General features: G+C 39.8%; 1 protein-coding gene across 2 annotated transcripts in view; it reads right to left on the bottom strand.

Annotated features, from left to right (window-relative positions):
- LOC112456275 overlaps positions 1 to 14,512 on the bottom strand; it is a 79,610-nt gene extending 65,098 nt beyond the window's left edge. For both annotated transcript variants that reach the window (XM_025018700.1, XM_025018701.1), the window contains exon 1: positions 13,674 to 14,512. In XM_025018700.1, coding sequence (XP_024874468.1) covers positions 13,674 to 13,962 — 289 coding nt within the window. In that variant the 5' untranslated portion in view covers positions 13,963 to 14,512. The remainder of the gene's footprint in view (positions 1 to 13,673) is intronic.
- Positions 14,513 to 15,994: the final 1,482 nt, after the last annotated feature.

Raw genomic sequence — 15,994 nt, 5'->3', positions numbered from 1 at the left:
GCTCCGCTGGCTCTCCCGTTCACCGGAAAATGATTCCTTTATTCCCAATCAACTTCATTTCCGGGATACAATTCTGCTCTTTCAGTTCCATTTACTCGCTGTCGCCATTCACTTGCTGTGAACTTGATATAAGTCAATTTTTAATTAATACGTGTTCTTGAGGCATTCTTATGACTTTATAAAATTTAGATTTGATGCTGTTGTGTGTGTGTGTGAGCATCATGTAAAAACACACAACAAATTTTTACATATTCTCATATTGCATTGAAGTATTTTGAAGAAATTTGATAATATATTAGACAAGAATGTATATTAATCGACGATTAGCGATGTTAGCATTTAAATTTTTTCATCGAATTTTTGCGGCGACCTGCTGTTTCCGCCGAGGGCGACCCTCTTCAGTTCGATCGCACGAGCGGTCAGACGAGCCTCTGCCGTACATGTACATAAACGAACGTTGCCGCGAACCGAGGGTGGCCGAAGGGTAGTTGGATGGGCCGAAAGGGGGACCGGTGGGGGGCAGGGGGAGGCTGGTTTGATCACGCGACGACTACGACGACGACGAAGGCGAAGGTTATTGACATCTTGCCGGGTAGTCTGCATGCGCACGGCATTACGCGTCGGTCCCGCCTTTGTTTCTCTCTTTTCCCCGTAAATTGCCCCGTGTCATCTTCCTGCGCCGAACACTCTTACTTCGTGATCCAAATTACGAAAATTACCGAGAGTGGTTCTTTATAATGCTTCCTAGTTGTTGTAACTACCGATATAATGAAATTTCACGATGTTCTTAGGCTCTTTTTGCATTTGAAATCAGTGGATCTGCGTATATCGATAGTATGCATTATCGATTAAGCATACTTTCACATGATGCTAGACTGCGTTTATTGTGTTAATTATAAATGTTATGCACACAAGCTCATTCAAGTTCATATTGTAATTTTCATGAATAGCCCAATTGTAGACCCAGGAATTATAAATAGAATTAATTTAGCTATAATTATAGACATTATACTTAAAATCTTAAAGATTGGATTAAAATCTTTTCACAAGAATTTGTCTTAGAGAGAATAAGACACTTCTTCTGTATGCCAGAAATAATAGTTATTTCGGGCGATTTTAATTCCTCGAAAAAATATTCCGCATTTCTCGGGTCTCAAATTCCGTCGAAATTTTATCCCGTAGAGATTCAGAGAAATCAAATCGCCACATCTCACGTTTTTTTTTTTACACTTGTTGCCATTACTCCAGTTTGCGGTAAACGCCACTTAGTTCCACTTTGCATAACAGCTTCGTAACACCGTCGACGAAATCCGAGTGCGAGCGCTCGGCGTACGTTGACTTCGCGCTTACCTGGCAGCAGGTGCATTTAGTCCGTTGCTTGTGGGAAACACCTGATAACTCGTGCTCACGTAGGTACGTTGCATCTGCGTGTGCGGCGGTTCCCGCCCGTTGCTGATACAGTCACCTGCGGCCCCGTGTTCGCCCGTAACGTTCTCTTTGCAATCAATTTCCAACGCGCAACAGATTTTTGTACATTCTCATTCTTTTTCCACAATGCAATGCGTGCATTCGTCAAAGGTACACCGAAATCTAAACACCGAACAGCTTCTAAATTTAAAAAAGCTAAAATCGTCATAAATTTCCTTGGAGAAGTTTTATGAATCTTTTGGGATTTTTTACGAATCTTTTGGAGCAGTTAAAATAGATTTTTATAATAACGGAAGTTACAAACGACAGGAAATCTGAAGAGACATGCGATCTTTGAATGCACCTGGCGTCGTAAGCTTTTTAGAGAGGATATAGAAAACAAAAGATACCACAAAAACGTCACAGAATGCTGTCCTCTCTGCAGACGCTCACATTAAAATTCGTGAGCCTTAATTTTCCTGTCATGTTCTCACCACATAATAAACTATATTTTTACAAATTCAATGATTCTTGTATCAATAAATTATTCAATCTGTCGTCGCAGAATAATAATAAAATTGAATAGAATTAAAATTACAGACTAACATTTAAATGACGATTTGTATAAAATAAAATAACAGACACGGGTAGTACAGATTTATAAATATATGCATGATAAATGTTCTTTCCATTCATGAATATTCTACTTCAGCGTTGTTAATGTCATTAATATTTTATACATATATTTTCAATTATAATTTAACCTCTGTATTTCTGGTGATTAAAACGCACGTCTCCACAAAACGGTTAAATTTATAGTTCAAATCGCTTACTGCGATTATGAATGTCCAGAAAGTCAAAATTTCAATTCTGACATCAGCATGTCTCGCATGCACTTTAGCGTGCCGCACCTGGAGAAGAAGGCTAAATTAAGATTACTCATCTCCACCGATTGCTCCACCCTACACTGCGATCACAATCGTATCCATAGCCGCTGGATGCGTCCATTGTTACCTCAAGAAAGCAACAGCTCATTTATCATAGCACTCGTTTAATTACATTGCGGATCGATCTTATCTCTTCTTAGAAAAAGTTCGTCATACCTTCCTAGACAAAAGCCCATTCAGAAAAATCCTCTTGCAATGAAAATTTCCTGTCACCATTCTCACGGCGCTTAATTGCCCGTTGCAAGTAACGCGGCGAGAAATCGTTCTAACGTAATAAAATCGTATAAAGCTAGTGCTACAAACGAGTACATAACGAACTGAGATTCTATGCTTCGACGATACGGAAACGGAAAGTATCGAAAGAGAGAAAGAAAATGAGAAAGAGAGAACGAGAGAGAGAGAGAGAGAGAAAATATACACACAGACGCAGGTCTCCATTCACCGTTTCAAGCACATATATTGTGTACGTATATATTCGCGTGGAAAAGACGCGTGCAACAAGATAATCACGGAAGGATCAATGACAATTATGTAATTGCCTAGCAATTAAGTTGACGTTATGCGCTTCCGCGTGGGCGAGCGTGGGGTGATAGAAATACACACACGTGTTTGATGCAACTGCACGTTATTGGTCGTGATAATGTGATATAGCCATGGTCATGGTTTGAATGTGTGGCAGATTAATTTTGGAAAATCCATTTTCTAAATGTATGATAAAAACATCGCAAATTAATATGGATTTTAATAATAAATATTATAATGATATATTTTTTAAAATAATAATAGGACTTTCGAGAGCAAATGTTTTAAATTTATATTTTTGCAAAATCGAGATTATATTACAATTTTACAAAAAAACTCTAAACATAAATTATATATTCTTTAATTGTTTCTTAAGGATATAGATTTCGGAAAGATGCTTTGAAAATAAGCCTTTTAGTTCTGAATGGAAATGATAAAATAAATTATAATAATATGTATCTAACAATTAATGACAATTATAATAATAGGGAATAATAAAATTAAGTAGCAATATCACCACAGGGATCTTCACGATTGCAACATCTGCACAAATTAATTCCGAAGAAAATCACGCTCGACTGCCAGAAGTAAATGCAATAAAGCCTCGTTCTAATTAACGTGTTGCAGAGCGAAGCCGCCAAACGGATATCTACCGTAACAGAACCCGCCGTTCCGCAATGCGGGCGTCGGTTATAGTTTCAGAGTTAAGTCGTGATAAGTCGGTTAGCATGGCCGCGTTAAACGGTTCGTACCGTTCGCGAACTTTCCTCTTCTCGAAACAGAGCCATCACAGCTTAGACAAAGGCCGGGCCTTTTAACGGCACCGTGAAGTTATTTGGGGAGATACGGCCAGACACGCTCTTTGAAACGTCAGTCAGCACGCTGCTGCGCCCAAGGACTCGAGATGTGGTCCCAGCCAGATTCCGTATTGTTCACCGTCGTGTCTCAATGGCCTCGACACTCCGACTCATCGACCGAGCGACCGAGCGACCGACCGACCAACCGACTCTTTTTAAACCGAGTCCGAGTCGAGCAACCAAGCACTTGAGAACATAACGAATGGCGTGCGGAAGTACACCCCGAGGGGAACGCAACGTTTTCCTTACGCGAGGTGTACATCCGTTAGATAATAGTGTTGGCTGTGCAACCATACGGCTTGCAACTGGCCAATCCCATTTCCTTTCAAGGAATTAAGAAAAGAAAGAATGAAGACAGAAATGAAGGAAATGTCATTCATCTCGGCGTCTAAAACAATTATTTATCAATTAGTGTATAAAAGTCAAAATTACAACATTTATTCGAAAACATGTTTAACTGGTATATTATTTAATTACAAATTATAAAGAGAAAAATTACGATTCGATTTCTTTCTGAAGGAGCAACCCACGCATCGTTTAATGTCAATCTTTAAATATATATTCCTTCGATTAAAGACGAGAAAGAGATTTATGACGTTAATCGGATCGTCGGGGAGATCAACTCGCTAATCATGATCACACGATGCACCGAGGCCGAAGGATCGTTAAGTGCACTTTAACACCGGGGCAAGGTGAGAAGCCGGCCAATTATCGGCGCGAGGAGCGAGCCGCGAGATCGCGATTCGCGGCAGATACCGCGAACGACACTGTAAATCGTACAGTATCGGCCGTACAGTACGCGAGCGAATCCGTGAAACGCAATAAATCGATCAGCGATGCAATTGGGCGATATGGCAGGGGAGCCCGCGCATCGAGGGGATAAATGAGAGCCTGGATCACGACGATGCTGGATAAATGGCGAAATATTTCGTTTCATCGTACAGATAATGGCGACCGAGGTACCCTCGATGGCTCGAACTCTTCCCTTTGTGCCGATGGATCGTCGATCTCTTAGCAACAAACTATAAATCTTTCTGCTTACATTTGTAGAATTCACATTTACACAGAAAAAAAAGAAGTTTCAAATCAAAACCTATATACTCGTATATGTGCAACAATCTATAATTTTCTTATAAGAATTTCAACTTTTTTTTTTGCTTAAACTCAAATATAATCTTATTTCAAGATTATAAATTGTTGCGTATATACGAAAATAAGTCTTGATTTGACTTTTTTGTACAATTTCTTTAACCGTAATTTCGAGCAAAAATGATCATAAGTTAATATTGCTTCGTAACGCGTGACTTTAGAATTGACTTCTTCTAATCAGTAGTATCCAGTGCAGAAGTAGCATGGCGAATAATAAAAATTGAAGCGCAGGCGCCATTAAAAAACCACGGTCGACATAACAATAAGCGATAGGATATAACGATGAATACCGGTATTGTATAGCGTGCATTCTATAATAATATCTGCATACATTGTCGAGCATATATAAGATATCGCAAGGTTATCAACTCTTTTTTTTTAATTTTATAAGGCAGTTTGCGAAACTAGTGCAATAAACGACACACAGTTGCACAAGGAGGCGGCTATGCAATCCGACTTCTCTTCAACGGAAACGTCGTGTCGCGCAGTTCATTTTCACGGCCTGAAGAAATTATTGCGTAAATAGTGAGCGAACGATGGAGGAGAGTGGTCGTGATTATCTCGTATAAACGATCGCATATATATGTTCGCGTTGATCATAATACTTGATGTAATCGGCACTTCTCAAACACACACTACACACATACACACACATGATGACGCGGTGTCCCCGACGTACGTCGTCGTTTCCGAAGGACGAAGCTGCAATGGTGCACTCATCGCTAAAGGTTTCCCGGTGGAATTCCTGCTTGCCCCATATCCGCGTTGCGTAAGCAATAATTGTATCGTATCACGCGACGCGTCTTAACAATCGCGCGTTGCTCGCTAATGACCACTTAAGTGCACTAGCGAGACACCGCGGATCGACTTTGGTATGCTAAAACGCATCTTATCTGCAAGTCCTTGCTTAGAAGGTTTACGAGCTTTGATTACGGAGTAATTTTCTACGAATCAAAAATTCATAGATTTAATTAATGATCTTCTCGTAACTTTTAATAGAATGAAAGAAATTTCATATTTGAATCTTGCTAAGATCAACCTGCCATTATTATCATCTCATATTCACATTCTACAACTTAATTAGATGCTTACATACTGCAAATAATTGATACCTCAATTACAAATAATTGATGTAATTTTCTCATGATACGAAGACATTTGAATCGGCTGCGTTGAAAGAACGGAATTAATAATATAAGGTTTTCGAGAGCATCACGCTAAATGTTTTAAATTGAAAGGGCAAACTTTTATTACCACTTAAGCGTAATTGACAATCTATGAAGTGATCCGTAATAAGTTGAGTTCGTTTTGACGTTCTTAACATCGACTTCTTCATGTTAGTCACTGATGAGTGACGTCTAAAGGTTCTTCTCCGTTCATTTAGATCGTATATAATCACTGCATCGTTCAATCGTTCGATGCTTTCTCGCGGCATTGCAGGATGAGGATAAACGATGAGAAACGTTATCCATTGACAACATTTCTGCCATAACAGAAATAAGAGTATAAATCAAGTTTTCTCCGTTAGTAAGTTAGAAAAATTAACTATTTCTTGCCTTGGGCATTGTACCAAATTTAAAGATAAATATAAGATAAACAATAATGTAAAATATATATTCTAGCATAAATACAAAAATGCTTATTAATGAAAAAAAATTTAACACAAACAATTTCTGTAACTCATATAAAAAATAGATACATTTTCGAAAAAAGTTTGAACTGTTCTCGCATAAAAATCTTATCGTATCAGAATGGAAATGTTTCTTCGTGAAAAATTCAGCGCAGAGAAACCTCTGTAAAAAATCTCTAATACGATTAGAATATCGTTCCCTGTTGGAATTAAGTGGCGATTTGTACAGAAATCATGTTTCACAGACTGTCGATGCATTCGTCACGCAAAGCTTGACGCGAACACACTCATCGGTCTTTCAGTAAAACGCAACGTTATCATCGGCGCGTACGTGAATCGTAAACAGAAACGTTTGAATAACGGGGTCGTTACTCTCGCGCGGGATAATCGTGCGATAACGTAACGTCTGCGGAGTGGCATTTCAATCGAAATGCAGACGATGGGTACTAGAAATTCCTCTTTTTATCACGCAGACATGCTCACGGATAAAAGGAAACCGTTATAAGACAACTCGCGTGTGCATTTGCATTGCAGCAATTTAAATTTATTTAAATTTCTCTATAGACACTTAAAAATCTTAAATACTCAAATTATTCCAATCTATTGTCTACATAAGAATACAATAAACTTTTGCGTTAACAAATTAATTAATTTATTTTAGTTTTATAGAAAGATATTTTTTCTTGCTTTAAGATTGTTTTATATAATTATATTTATATATATAGAATATCGTCTATAAATATAAATATTTTAATGATTTTAGTTGTGCAATGTTAAATAATGCGATTGATATCATAATCGTAAATAGAAATGCGAAAATAAAATCGACGATCAACCGGACTTCGCGGACTGCTAACTGTACAACAGAAAATTCTCTCTGCTCTTTCTATCTTTTCTCTAGAAGAGGAGTCAAAGGTCGCGAAAGGGCTTTGGCAGGTAGATATAGGCGAGTAATGGTACTTAATAATAGGTTCGTAACGCGCGAGGGCAGGTGTGCGAGTCGCAATGATTAATTAACCAATGATATAGGTTTAACTCGCCTCCTCGTGGCTTTTCCACCAACTCTCTCGCTCCTTACGCGACTGATTGATGATTACACAGCTCGCAAGGCTTGTTGCGTTTGTACGCGCAAAGAATCGCGGAAACGTCGAGGAATATAGCGATAGCGCGATTGCGACGTCGATAATCTCATTCCGCGAATTCTTCGAAAATGTCGGCGGGAAACGATCGGGTCGTTCGATGGGTGTACCTGAATGCGCCCAAAGGTCGTCCGAAACCGGTATTCGAGTTACGAAACTGGGGGATAGACTGCTGCGAACGATAGAAACGGACGGAGAAATTCCAGATATTATTACGAAATTGCGCGTGATAAATTATTAAAATATTGAATTTCGGAAGAGAGCAGCAAAAGCATTTAAATACTAAACGTTCGCTTTGGATTTTTTTTTAATCTGTCACTGTCGAGAATTCTTGTTAACATTCCTTGATCCTAAAATTGCGAGGAAAAAAGGTCTGCAGCTGCGACAAAATCTTAAGGTGAAGTCTCGCTCGCTGGTTTGCGTTTAGTCTCGCTGCTCGTTCTCAAGACAGAAATCGTGACCACCGAAAATACTCTGCGATCATCAAGGGGCATCTGTTCCCTTCTTACGAGCACGTGGTGTAAGATGAGGAGGGTTAAAGTAGCTGCTCGAGGAAATATACTTGCTATCTTCGAAAAGGAAAAAAAAAAGGGAAAAGAATAACATGAGCCCGAAAGAGAAATTCCTCGCGTCCGTGAGTTGTGCTCATTATTTCTCCGAGAGTTGTTGTCTTTTTACGGTTACCACCGTGAGAAAGATAAACGCGATTAAGAGTCATCGGTCGTATCTTACGTATCTTGTAAGTCTTATCATTCTGTATACTTGTTAGAAACTGTCATTAATTTAATTGTTACAATTATTCACTTAGAATAAGCGACTCGCGAATCCTCGTTGTTTTCAATAATCGTGGTTATCAAATATATTGGACTATCTGTAATGTTCATAGAGAATTAGCACAAAATAACAATTTAAATATACATTGATTAATAATATATAATTAATTGTTTAACAATATCTTTTAATATATTCTTTTAATATATATTTTAATATATTTTAATATAGTTTCTATGCTGCAGTTTTTTTTTTTCAAATAATACCTTTAAACTTTTTTGCTTTTGAATGATAGTTCACCGTAGATAAGTCAATATATTTCGTCGATATCTAATAGGGGCGGACAAACCTTATCGCCTAGGGACGAACTTTTTCCATATAGCGATGTACTCTAACGCGGTAAAGAGCAGTTTTATTCGGGACACGTGCCTCGGTGTCAAGCCGGCTAAAATTAAGCGGGAAAGTTCCCCTGTGTAGATGCCTACCTCTCCCGTGCTTGCGTCACCCCTCGATGAGCCCCCCTCCTGTTCTTTGATGCCAGCTGGCAACCGGAAGTAAGCGTAAGAAGCCGGGCGAGGAAATAAAGGAGGCAACGACGAGGGGTGGTGAAAAACCGGAGACGGAGCTACAGCCGAGGACCGTTGCGCCCGATGCGGCCCACTTTTATTTCCGTCTACGTCGTTATTATTCGTGCACGGGGGTCCATGCCTGATATCCACAGCGGGGATTCACGGGGTAGAAAGGGGAAAAATTCGAGCTAAACAGCTGACGCGGGAAACTCTTTAACCCTCAAATAGCAACAATGTGAAATTTTAACCCAGAAGAAAGTATAACGCGATGATAAGCTTCCAAAAAAGTTTATAAAAATTTTCATACAATTATACATTAAAAAGTAGAATTTAAAAAGTTATCCTTGTTTTTTTATTTTGTAAGTCATATGTTTATAATAATTTTAAACCGCTGTGTTATTTATAAAAATTTGTTGAATTATATCTCTTAAAGAAAGTAAAATTTAAAAAAATATCGGATTTGTTTTGGACACTTCATAAAATTTCCATGTTTTATCATAAAAAAAGAGGAAACGTTACAGAACGTGCTTATGAATTAATGCCTTCATTAAAATGATTATTTAAGCAGGTAGCAAAGGCTTGAAGGCTCTCGTATATTTGCCTAAAGGAGCAGCAGTAAACTTGAAATATCGCAGTGTATTTACCTACAGAGGAAAGCGAATGGCTTCACGTGGTTCAAGACCAAATAAAAAAAACTGGCTAATAACGTGTGAAAGTAAATTTTATTCAAACGTTCCTCTTGTCAAGTATTCCATCCATCTTCGAAAAAAACAACAATGTGATAAAAATAACCAACATTGTGTTCTTAATTAGATGCAGCATTAAAAAGTGAAAGCTTACCTATATATATCTACTCGAAAGAATGCGTGACAATTCTAGCAAACACTACGTTTAAAACTACGTCATGCTGGCACATTGTCTCTCTATAATGAAAAAGTTTCTCCAAGTACAAGAAAGGTAAAAAATAGCTTTACTGTCAATACTGCGAATCGGAGGAAAAATATTCGCAGGGCCGCATACTCAATGGGAAGCCCATCAAACTGACCGTTCGCTCGTAGTTCGGAGTGCTGGTGAACCTGCTCGACCAGGTCGAACCACATCCTGCGTACGGCCATTTCCGCAGAAGCCGGTCGACTGCTATCCTCTCGACGCTCTCGACGCGATATTACAGAACCGCAATTAACGATATTAGATTTCCGAAGTCAATATTATGATCCTAAATTTATACACGTTTGTCTAACAGACTGTTTACACCAGTCCCATTGTTTGACACATCAACAATCCGTTTATCTGCTTAGGTAACCAAGGGAAAGGTAAAAATTTGCGTATTTTATTTCTGCTTATTTTAAATTTGACTAATTTATTAAACTTAGATTTTCTCGGAAGGGTACTGTACTCTAGAGTAATATTTGAACAAAAACATTATTGATAATTTTAACTTGTAAGTTTCTTTTTAACCAAGAATCTCATGGACATAGTTTACAAGTAATGCGCATAGTTATAAAAAATTCTTAGTGAATCTAAAATTAAGTATCATCCAAATTATTTATTTGTATGATACGCGAGCCAGCAATATAAGTGATATGTTTATGTCAATATTCCCTCTTGCTCCTTCTCCCTTTTCTCTCTTTTCGATTCGACCTCGAGTGTCCCCTCGAGAACGTAAATTCTGATTTCACCAGGATCCGCGATATCCCTGGCGAGATACTTGAGCCTGAAGGTTCAAGGCTAGTCATACTTTCAACCGCGCTGCTCGCGGCACTCGTGTAGCTTCGGGAGAAGTTACGTTAAATGTCGGCGGCGCATAAGAATATTATCTAGCGGACGTAATAAATTATTAAATCGTGCTGCAACGATGTCTTAATAATCTTTCAAAGGTACACGTAATTCCACGTATAAATGATAAATAACGCAAACAAAAATACTATATCGACTTGATCGTCGTGGCGAGTCGTGTTTAAACGAAGCACAGCGAAAAATCGAAACCCCCAGAGAAATATTTTGGAGGATAAATTTTGAGATAAGCGAATATCGCTCTCTCCCTCGCAAATCGAATATATTCGATTAACGTATAAACGTATAAACGCGCGCACCGGCATTAAATTACACCCGGCAGACGTTATTTTATCTGCTTCTTCCCGACGGCGACGGAGAGCCTGTTTCACCCTTGGGAATTAAAATTCCCACCGACCCGCGGGGAAGAATCCGAGGCCCGGCGCCGTTTGTGCGGCCGATTACCTGAGTCAGCTGTCTCAGCGAGCAGCGTCTTTGCAGGACTCAGAACTGGCGCGGCGGTACGAGAGGTTGGAAAAAAGCGCGGGTTCTTTCTTATAGGCGCTTACCCGAGGCCGAACGAACGATCCCTAAGGGTGGAAGACGCTTCTTCCCTCCGTTTGGGACGGAGGAAGAAGCCTCAGCTGTTTGCCGTGGAAGCCATGGAATTAACATCTACCCCGACTGCGACATTTCGCATAGACAGCAACATTCTTGGCAACATAATCGCGATTTCCAATCTTAGATAAAAGCTAAGAGCGATTTAATTGTTTACAAGTCCAAGCAATTTATGTCGGTAATTGTCGCAAACTTCCGTTTCCGTTTTGTCGTAAGTTAAAACGAATTAACCTAAAGTATTTTGTATGATAGATTTAATTTTATAAGAACATGATAGAAAGAAAAAGTGTGAGCGTAGCGTATATCTTCAGATTTAATATAAATGAAAATTGAATTTAATATAAATAGAAAATTAAAAAGATATTTCTTTCTCCTTCAATTTCTGTTGAAGGAGTTGAGTAAATTTGTAATCATGCAACTGTATCCATGAAATAAATGGAAAGGATTAAAATATGTCGATGTGCTTTCGAGAAGTCGACACTAATCTCGGGAAGAACTGCTCTCAGAAAGAAATTGATCTCGGAAAGAAAAGTGCGCTATTGTTTTGCACGGCAGAATCGCGCGGCGATAAATCGTGCTTTTCTTGGCTTTACGACTATTCGGAGTAACGGAGATCGCGTGCGTCGTAAAAAGCGGCTCCAAGTCAAACCTGACGTTAATTTCCCGCGGGCGGCGCCGATGATACTTAAACTAGAGCTAAAGCAATTTCGGTCGGTGAGAACTTTTTCCTCCGGCCTTTCAATTGCGCTCTTCAATCGCTGCCGCATTCAGGCGTGACCGGAATTTATAACTAATCCTTTTAAATGTTAAATTCGACGAAAAGGACTTTAACGATGTTATATCCCGCGATTATCCAACTTTTAAGGTATCACTATTTTTTTCTTTATGGACTTTCAAACGCCGTAAATAAAAGAAGAATATTCATTTACGTACAAAAAATGTTAATTTGTCGTACGAGAATTGTAACAGCTGTTGTGTAGACAACATTTTTTCATATATAATGTAATCCCTTTTTATGGTATGCACATTTCCAAATTCTTACTTTCATATTGCTAAGCGTTACATACAAGATTCATAACTCACATAATTTAACGATCGTACCAATTTACATATATATTTTTTTAATTTTTAGATGCAGCAAACACGATTAAAGATTTGTGTGTTATTCCACAGACATTCCATAGGTTCTTTTAAAACCATTAGGTCAGTCATTATGTACTTCTAATTACATCTTTAGAGACTGAAGTGGATAATTCCGATATCTTCAAACGACTCATTAATGGTCCTTGTAACCTCGTTTTTAAGTCCCCTGTTTCGTGTCTCTGAGACATACGTTTAGGATTAAGATAGGCCGAGAATAAGGAACTCTTTATGCCTCCATCAAAGTAAGAGCTAATATACCCTACCCAGGTGAAACTCAGTTTCGGGACACCTTGCAATCCGTTTCCCACGGTGCAGGCCAGGTAACTCCGAACGTTTTCCTCATAAACCTCTTTGCGGCGTTCCTCTCTTTTTTCATTCTTGTTTATCCTCGCCTCGCCCCCGCGTAGGGGCCCCGTGAAATCGAACGGGGATGATGTTTCTTAACATCCCTTCGGTAAATAGGTGAAAGGACCGCCGAAAACAATAGCATCACGAGAGAGAAGCTATTATAGTTTGCAAAACCATCTAGCGAAGAAATGATACTTTTATTTAAATTTCGCTAAAGAAAGTGTGGGAAATGTGGGAAGAATTTAGAATCTACAAAAATAGAAACTGGTCAAAGCTTCTACGATTTAATTGGGTATCGAATTTAAAAGCGATCGCAATGTTAGCGTATCAAATATTTCGAGGAGTTGCCTCGAGTTTCACGACGTGGAAAAATATCGTAAGTACCGAAAGTTACGAAATTGAAGCAATTTGAGCGCGAACGTTACATCTCGCGTTAGTTTTCTTCGCGTGTGCGTTACAACGTCTATATCCCCTGGGGCAATTTGCTTAGTTTCTAACTTTATTCAACGGCTTTGAAGTACTTTGAAGCAGCGTTTCCACGCTATAAGCATAGCAATAGTCAGCGTTTCCTATACTTCTTGTATTCTCAGAGAATTTAAACTTTATAACTCCGACAATCACTGTCGACGATCGAGAAGGGACTAACAAGCGCCAATTTCACTATTTCTTGAAGCACCGTATATAAACAATTGCGCGTAGCAATTGCATCACGCCGATAAGATCGCGTCCACCGAATGATCTATCACCCAATCGATCGCGAATTAATTCAGCAAGATAAATAAACCACTCAGAATACTCACGGACTGGTATCTTCTTGGGATCGACGGTGCTGAGTCGCTCCTCGACCTTGTCGAGCTTGCGACGTAGGTGTCCGCTTCTCTCGGCGACCTGGGCCAGCTCGACGGTGAGGCCCGCGAAGATGTCCTCCGCGACGGTCAGGAGGGAGGCCAGTTGCTTGAGGGAGCTGGTGAGAGCGCCGTTCGCCACCGCCTCGAGCTCGGCGCCCACCGGCCAGCCCGGATGCGAGCCCGCCGGCACATGGCCGCGGCACACGTGCCGCGGCTCTACCTTCCGCATCACGAACGGCATCACGACGACGGTGCCGGCGGCGGCTTGCTGCTGGGTAGCGTATTTCTGATCGACCGCACTCGCGCATAACACACTTCAGCGCAAAGTTCTCCCTCATCATCGGAGCACCGCGTCGCTGCACGGCGATCCGCGAAATCGGCCGAATTCCGCGGATCCTCCGTGCCGCCGGCACGACCCCATGCTGCGCGGTGGTGGTGTGCCGCCGATTTCTTCCCGTCACTGTCGAACCGTCGTATATCCTTCTATCACGTCACCGCGACTCGGTTTCTTTTTAATTCTCCCAGCACTTTCACTCCGCACTCCTGTCGAACCACGAGAGATCGAGGCAACACGCGGCGCGTCACGAGCCGACGCTCGATTTTCGAAAGTCGCACCGCGTGCGCGACATCACGGTGGATTCTTTGAAAATACCGCCACTTGCGAGATTCTTTCGCGCGAACTTTTTTACGGAAGATCTGCGATCAAATCGGGAAGGGACGCGGAAAACACGCGAAACGATGGCGCACATCGGTGCGAACGTACCGCGCACCACGACGATGGTACGCGAAGTGCCGGCCGGTCTGGCAACCAGTCGCCGAGCAGCCGGCTGCTTCTCCCATTCAAGCGAGCATGTAAAAGGCGCCCTTGCCAGCTGTCTGGTCGTCAGCCAAGCCGCCGTCGCCATCTATCGACCAGGATCGCTGTGTGACAATATCTTTTGCCGTTACATAATATTTTTCATATAAAAATATATAATAAATACATTAATGTAAATTCTAATAAAATATTGAAATGATAAAATATTAGATAATATAAATAATGCGCGCGAGGTCGTTTTATCGTATTGGTTTGACCAACAATGAATAATGTAGGAATCAGAAAACCTTCGGAAGCTACACAACTTTGAATTTCACATTCTGCAATTTGAAGCTTGGGGTCGATTCTGTATCTTGGGACGAGGTGAAAATTAACAAAAGTGAGGAACTTCACTAGAAAATCTACAATTTTATTTGTCGAAATCTAATAAATCTGTTCACTTTTGTAATTTTCACTTCGTCTCAAAATACAGAATCGACCTCCTTGAGAAAAGGAAGCGAACGCGAGTGCGTTATCATATGTGAAAAATATATTCTATGTCAATGATGAACAAATTAAAACTAATCTAAAACAAAATAAAACAATTGAAAGCTCATCTTCATGAATGATAAGAACTCTCAAGCTAGCTTCTATTGTATCGTACTTCTTATGAGAAGACATTTTAAAAGAACAGATTAATTATTTTGTGCATACAATAATGTAGATATTAGATATTCTTATTAGATATTGATATCGAAATTATGATTATCTAATTAAAGATGCGTATATAACTTTTTTTATCTTTTTGATTGATGTAAAATATTTAATATGTATTTATATTTCTGGAAAGAAATTTAAGATATATATTATTATAAGTAATGCGAGCAATTAGCTATACGTACCACATTAACAGCGAAACCTGCCATCTATGTCGCACCAGGAAACTGATAATATAAAATTCTGACACAGTGAAAACTTAAATGTTAAGTGACATTCTTCGTGACGCACTGTTTTAGACTGAACCAGATTTTCCGGTCAATAGCTATAATGATCAGTTATTGATATTTATTATAGAATACATACAAATAAACACACACATACATACGATCCAATTACATGTTCATTCTCATGGAAACTTCATAGACGACTGCGCTATCCTAACTTAGCGACGCGAGATGCGCGCTGCATACGCGAACTATCGACCCGTGATAGCCGCCGATCGAGTTAACGAACGTCGTAATTCGCGTTTATTTTCATAGCCAACTAAACAAAAAGTTACACACAGCGGCGGTAGCTCGACGAGTGCAACGCTCGTTAGCGTAACAAATTTAGCAAGCTGGCCGGATTCGAGTCGGCGTAAAGTAAGCTCCGGAATTGGGTTGATGTAATTGATAGTCCGAACTTATCCTTGCCTTTCTCTCTTTCTCCTATTAGGAGAATCTAATGGCCGAGGGTTACCGGTAGCTAACGCTTTCTT

This window comes from Temnothorax curvispinosus, unplaced genomic scaffold (genome assembly GCF_003070985.1).
Source record: "Temnothorax curvispinosus isolate PA1 unplaced genomic scaffold, ASM307098v1 QBEX01006721.1, whole genome shotgun sequence".
NCBI lineage: Eukaryota > Metazoa > Arthropoda > Insecta > Hymenoptera > Formicidae > Temnothorax > Temnothorax curvispinosus.
Note: the sequence above shows the minus strand (reverse complement) of the source record. Positions and strands in the feature narration are given on the sequence as shown.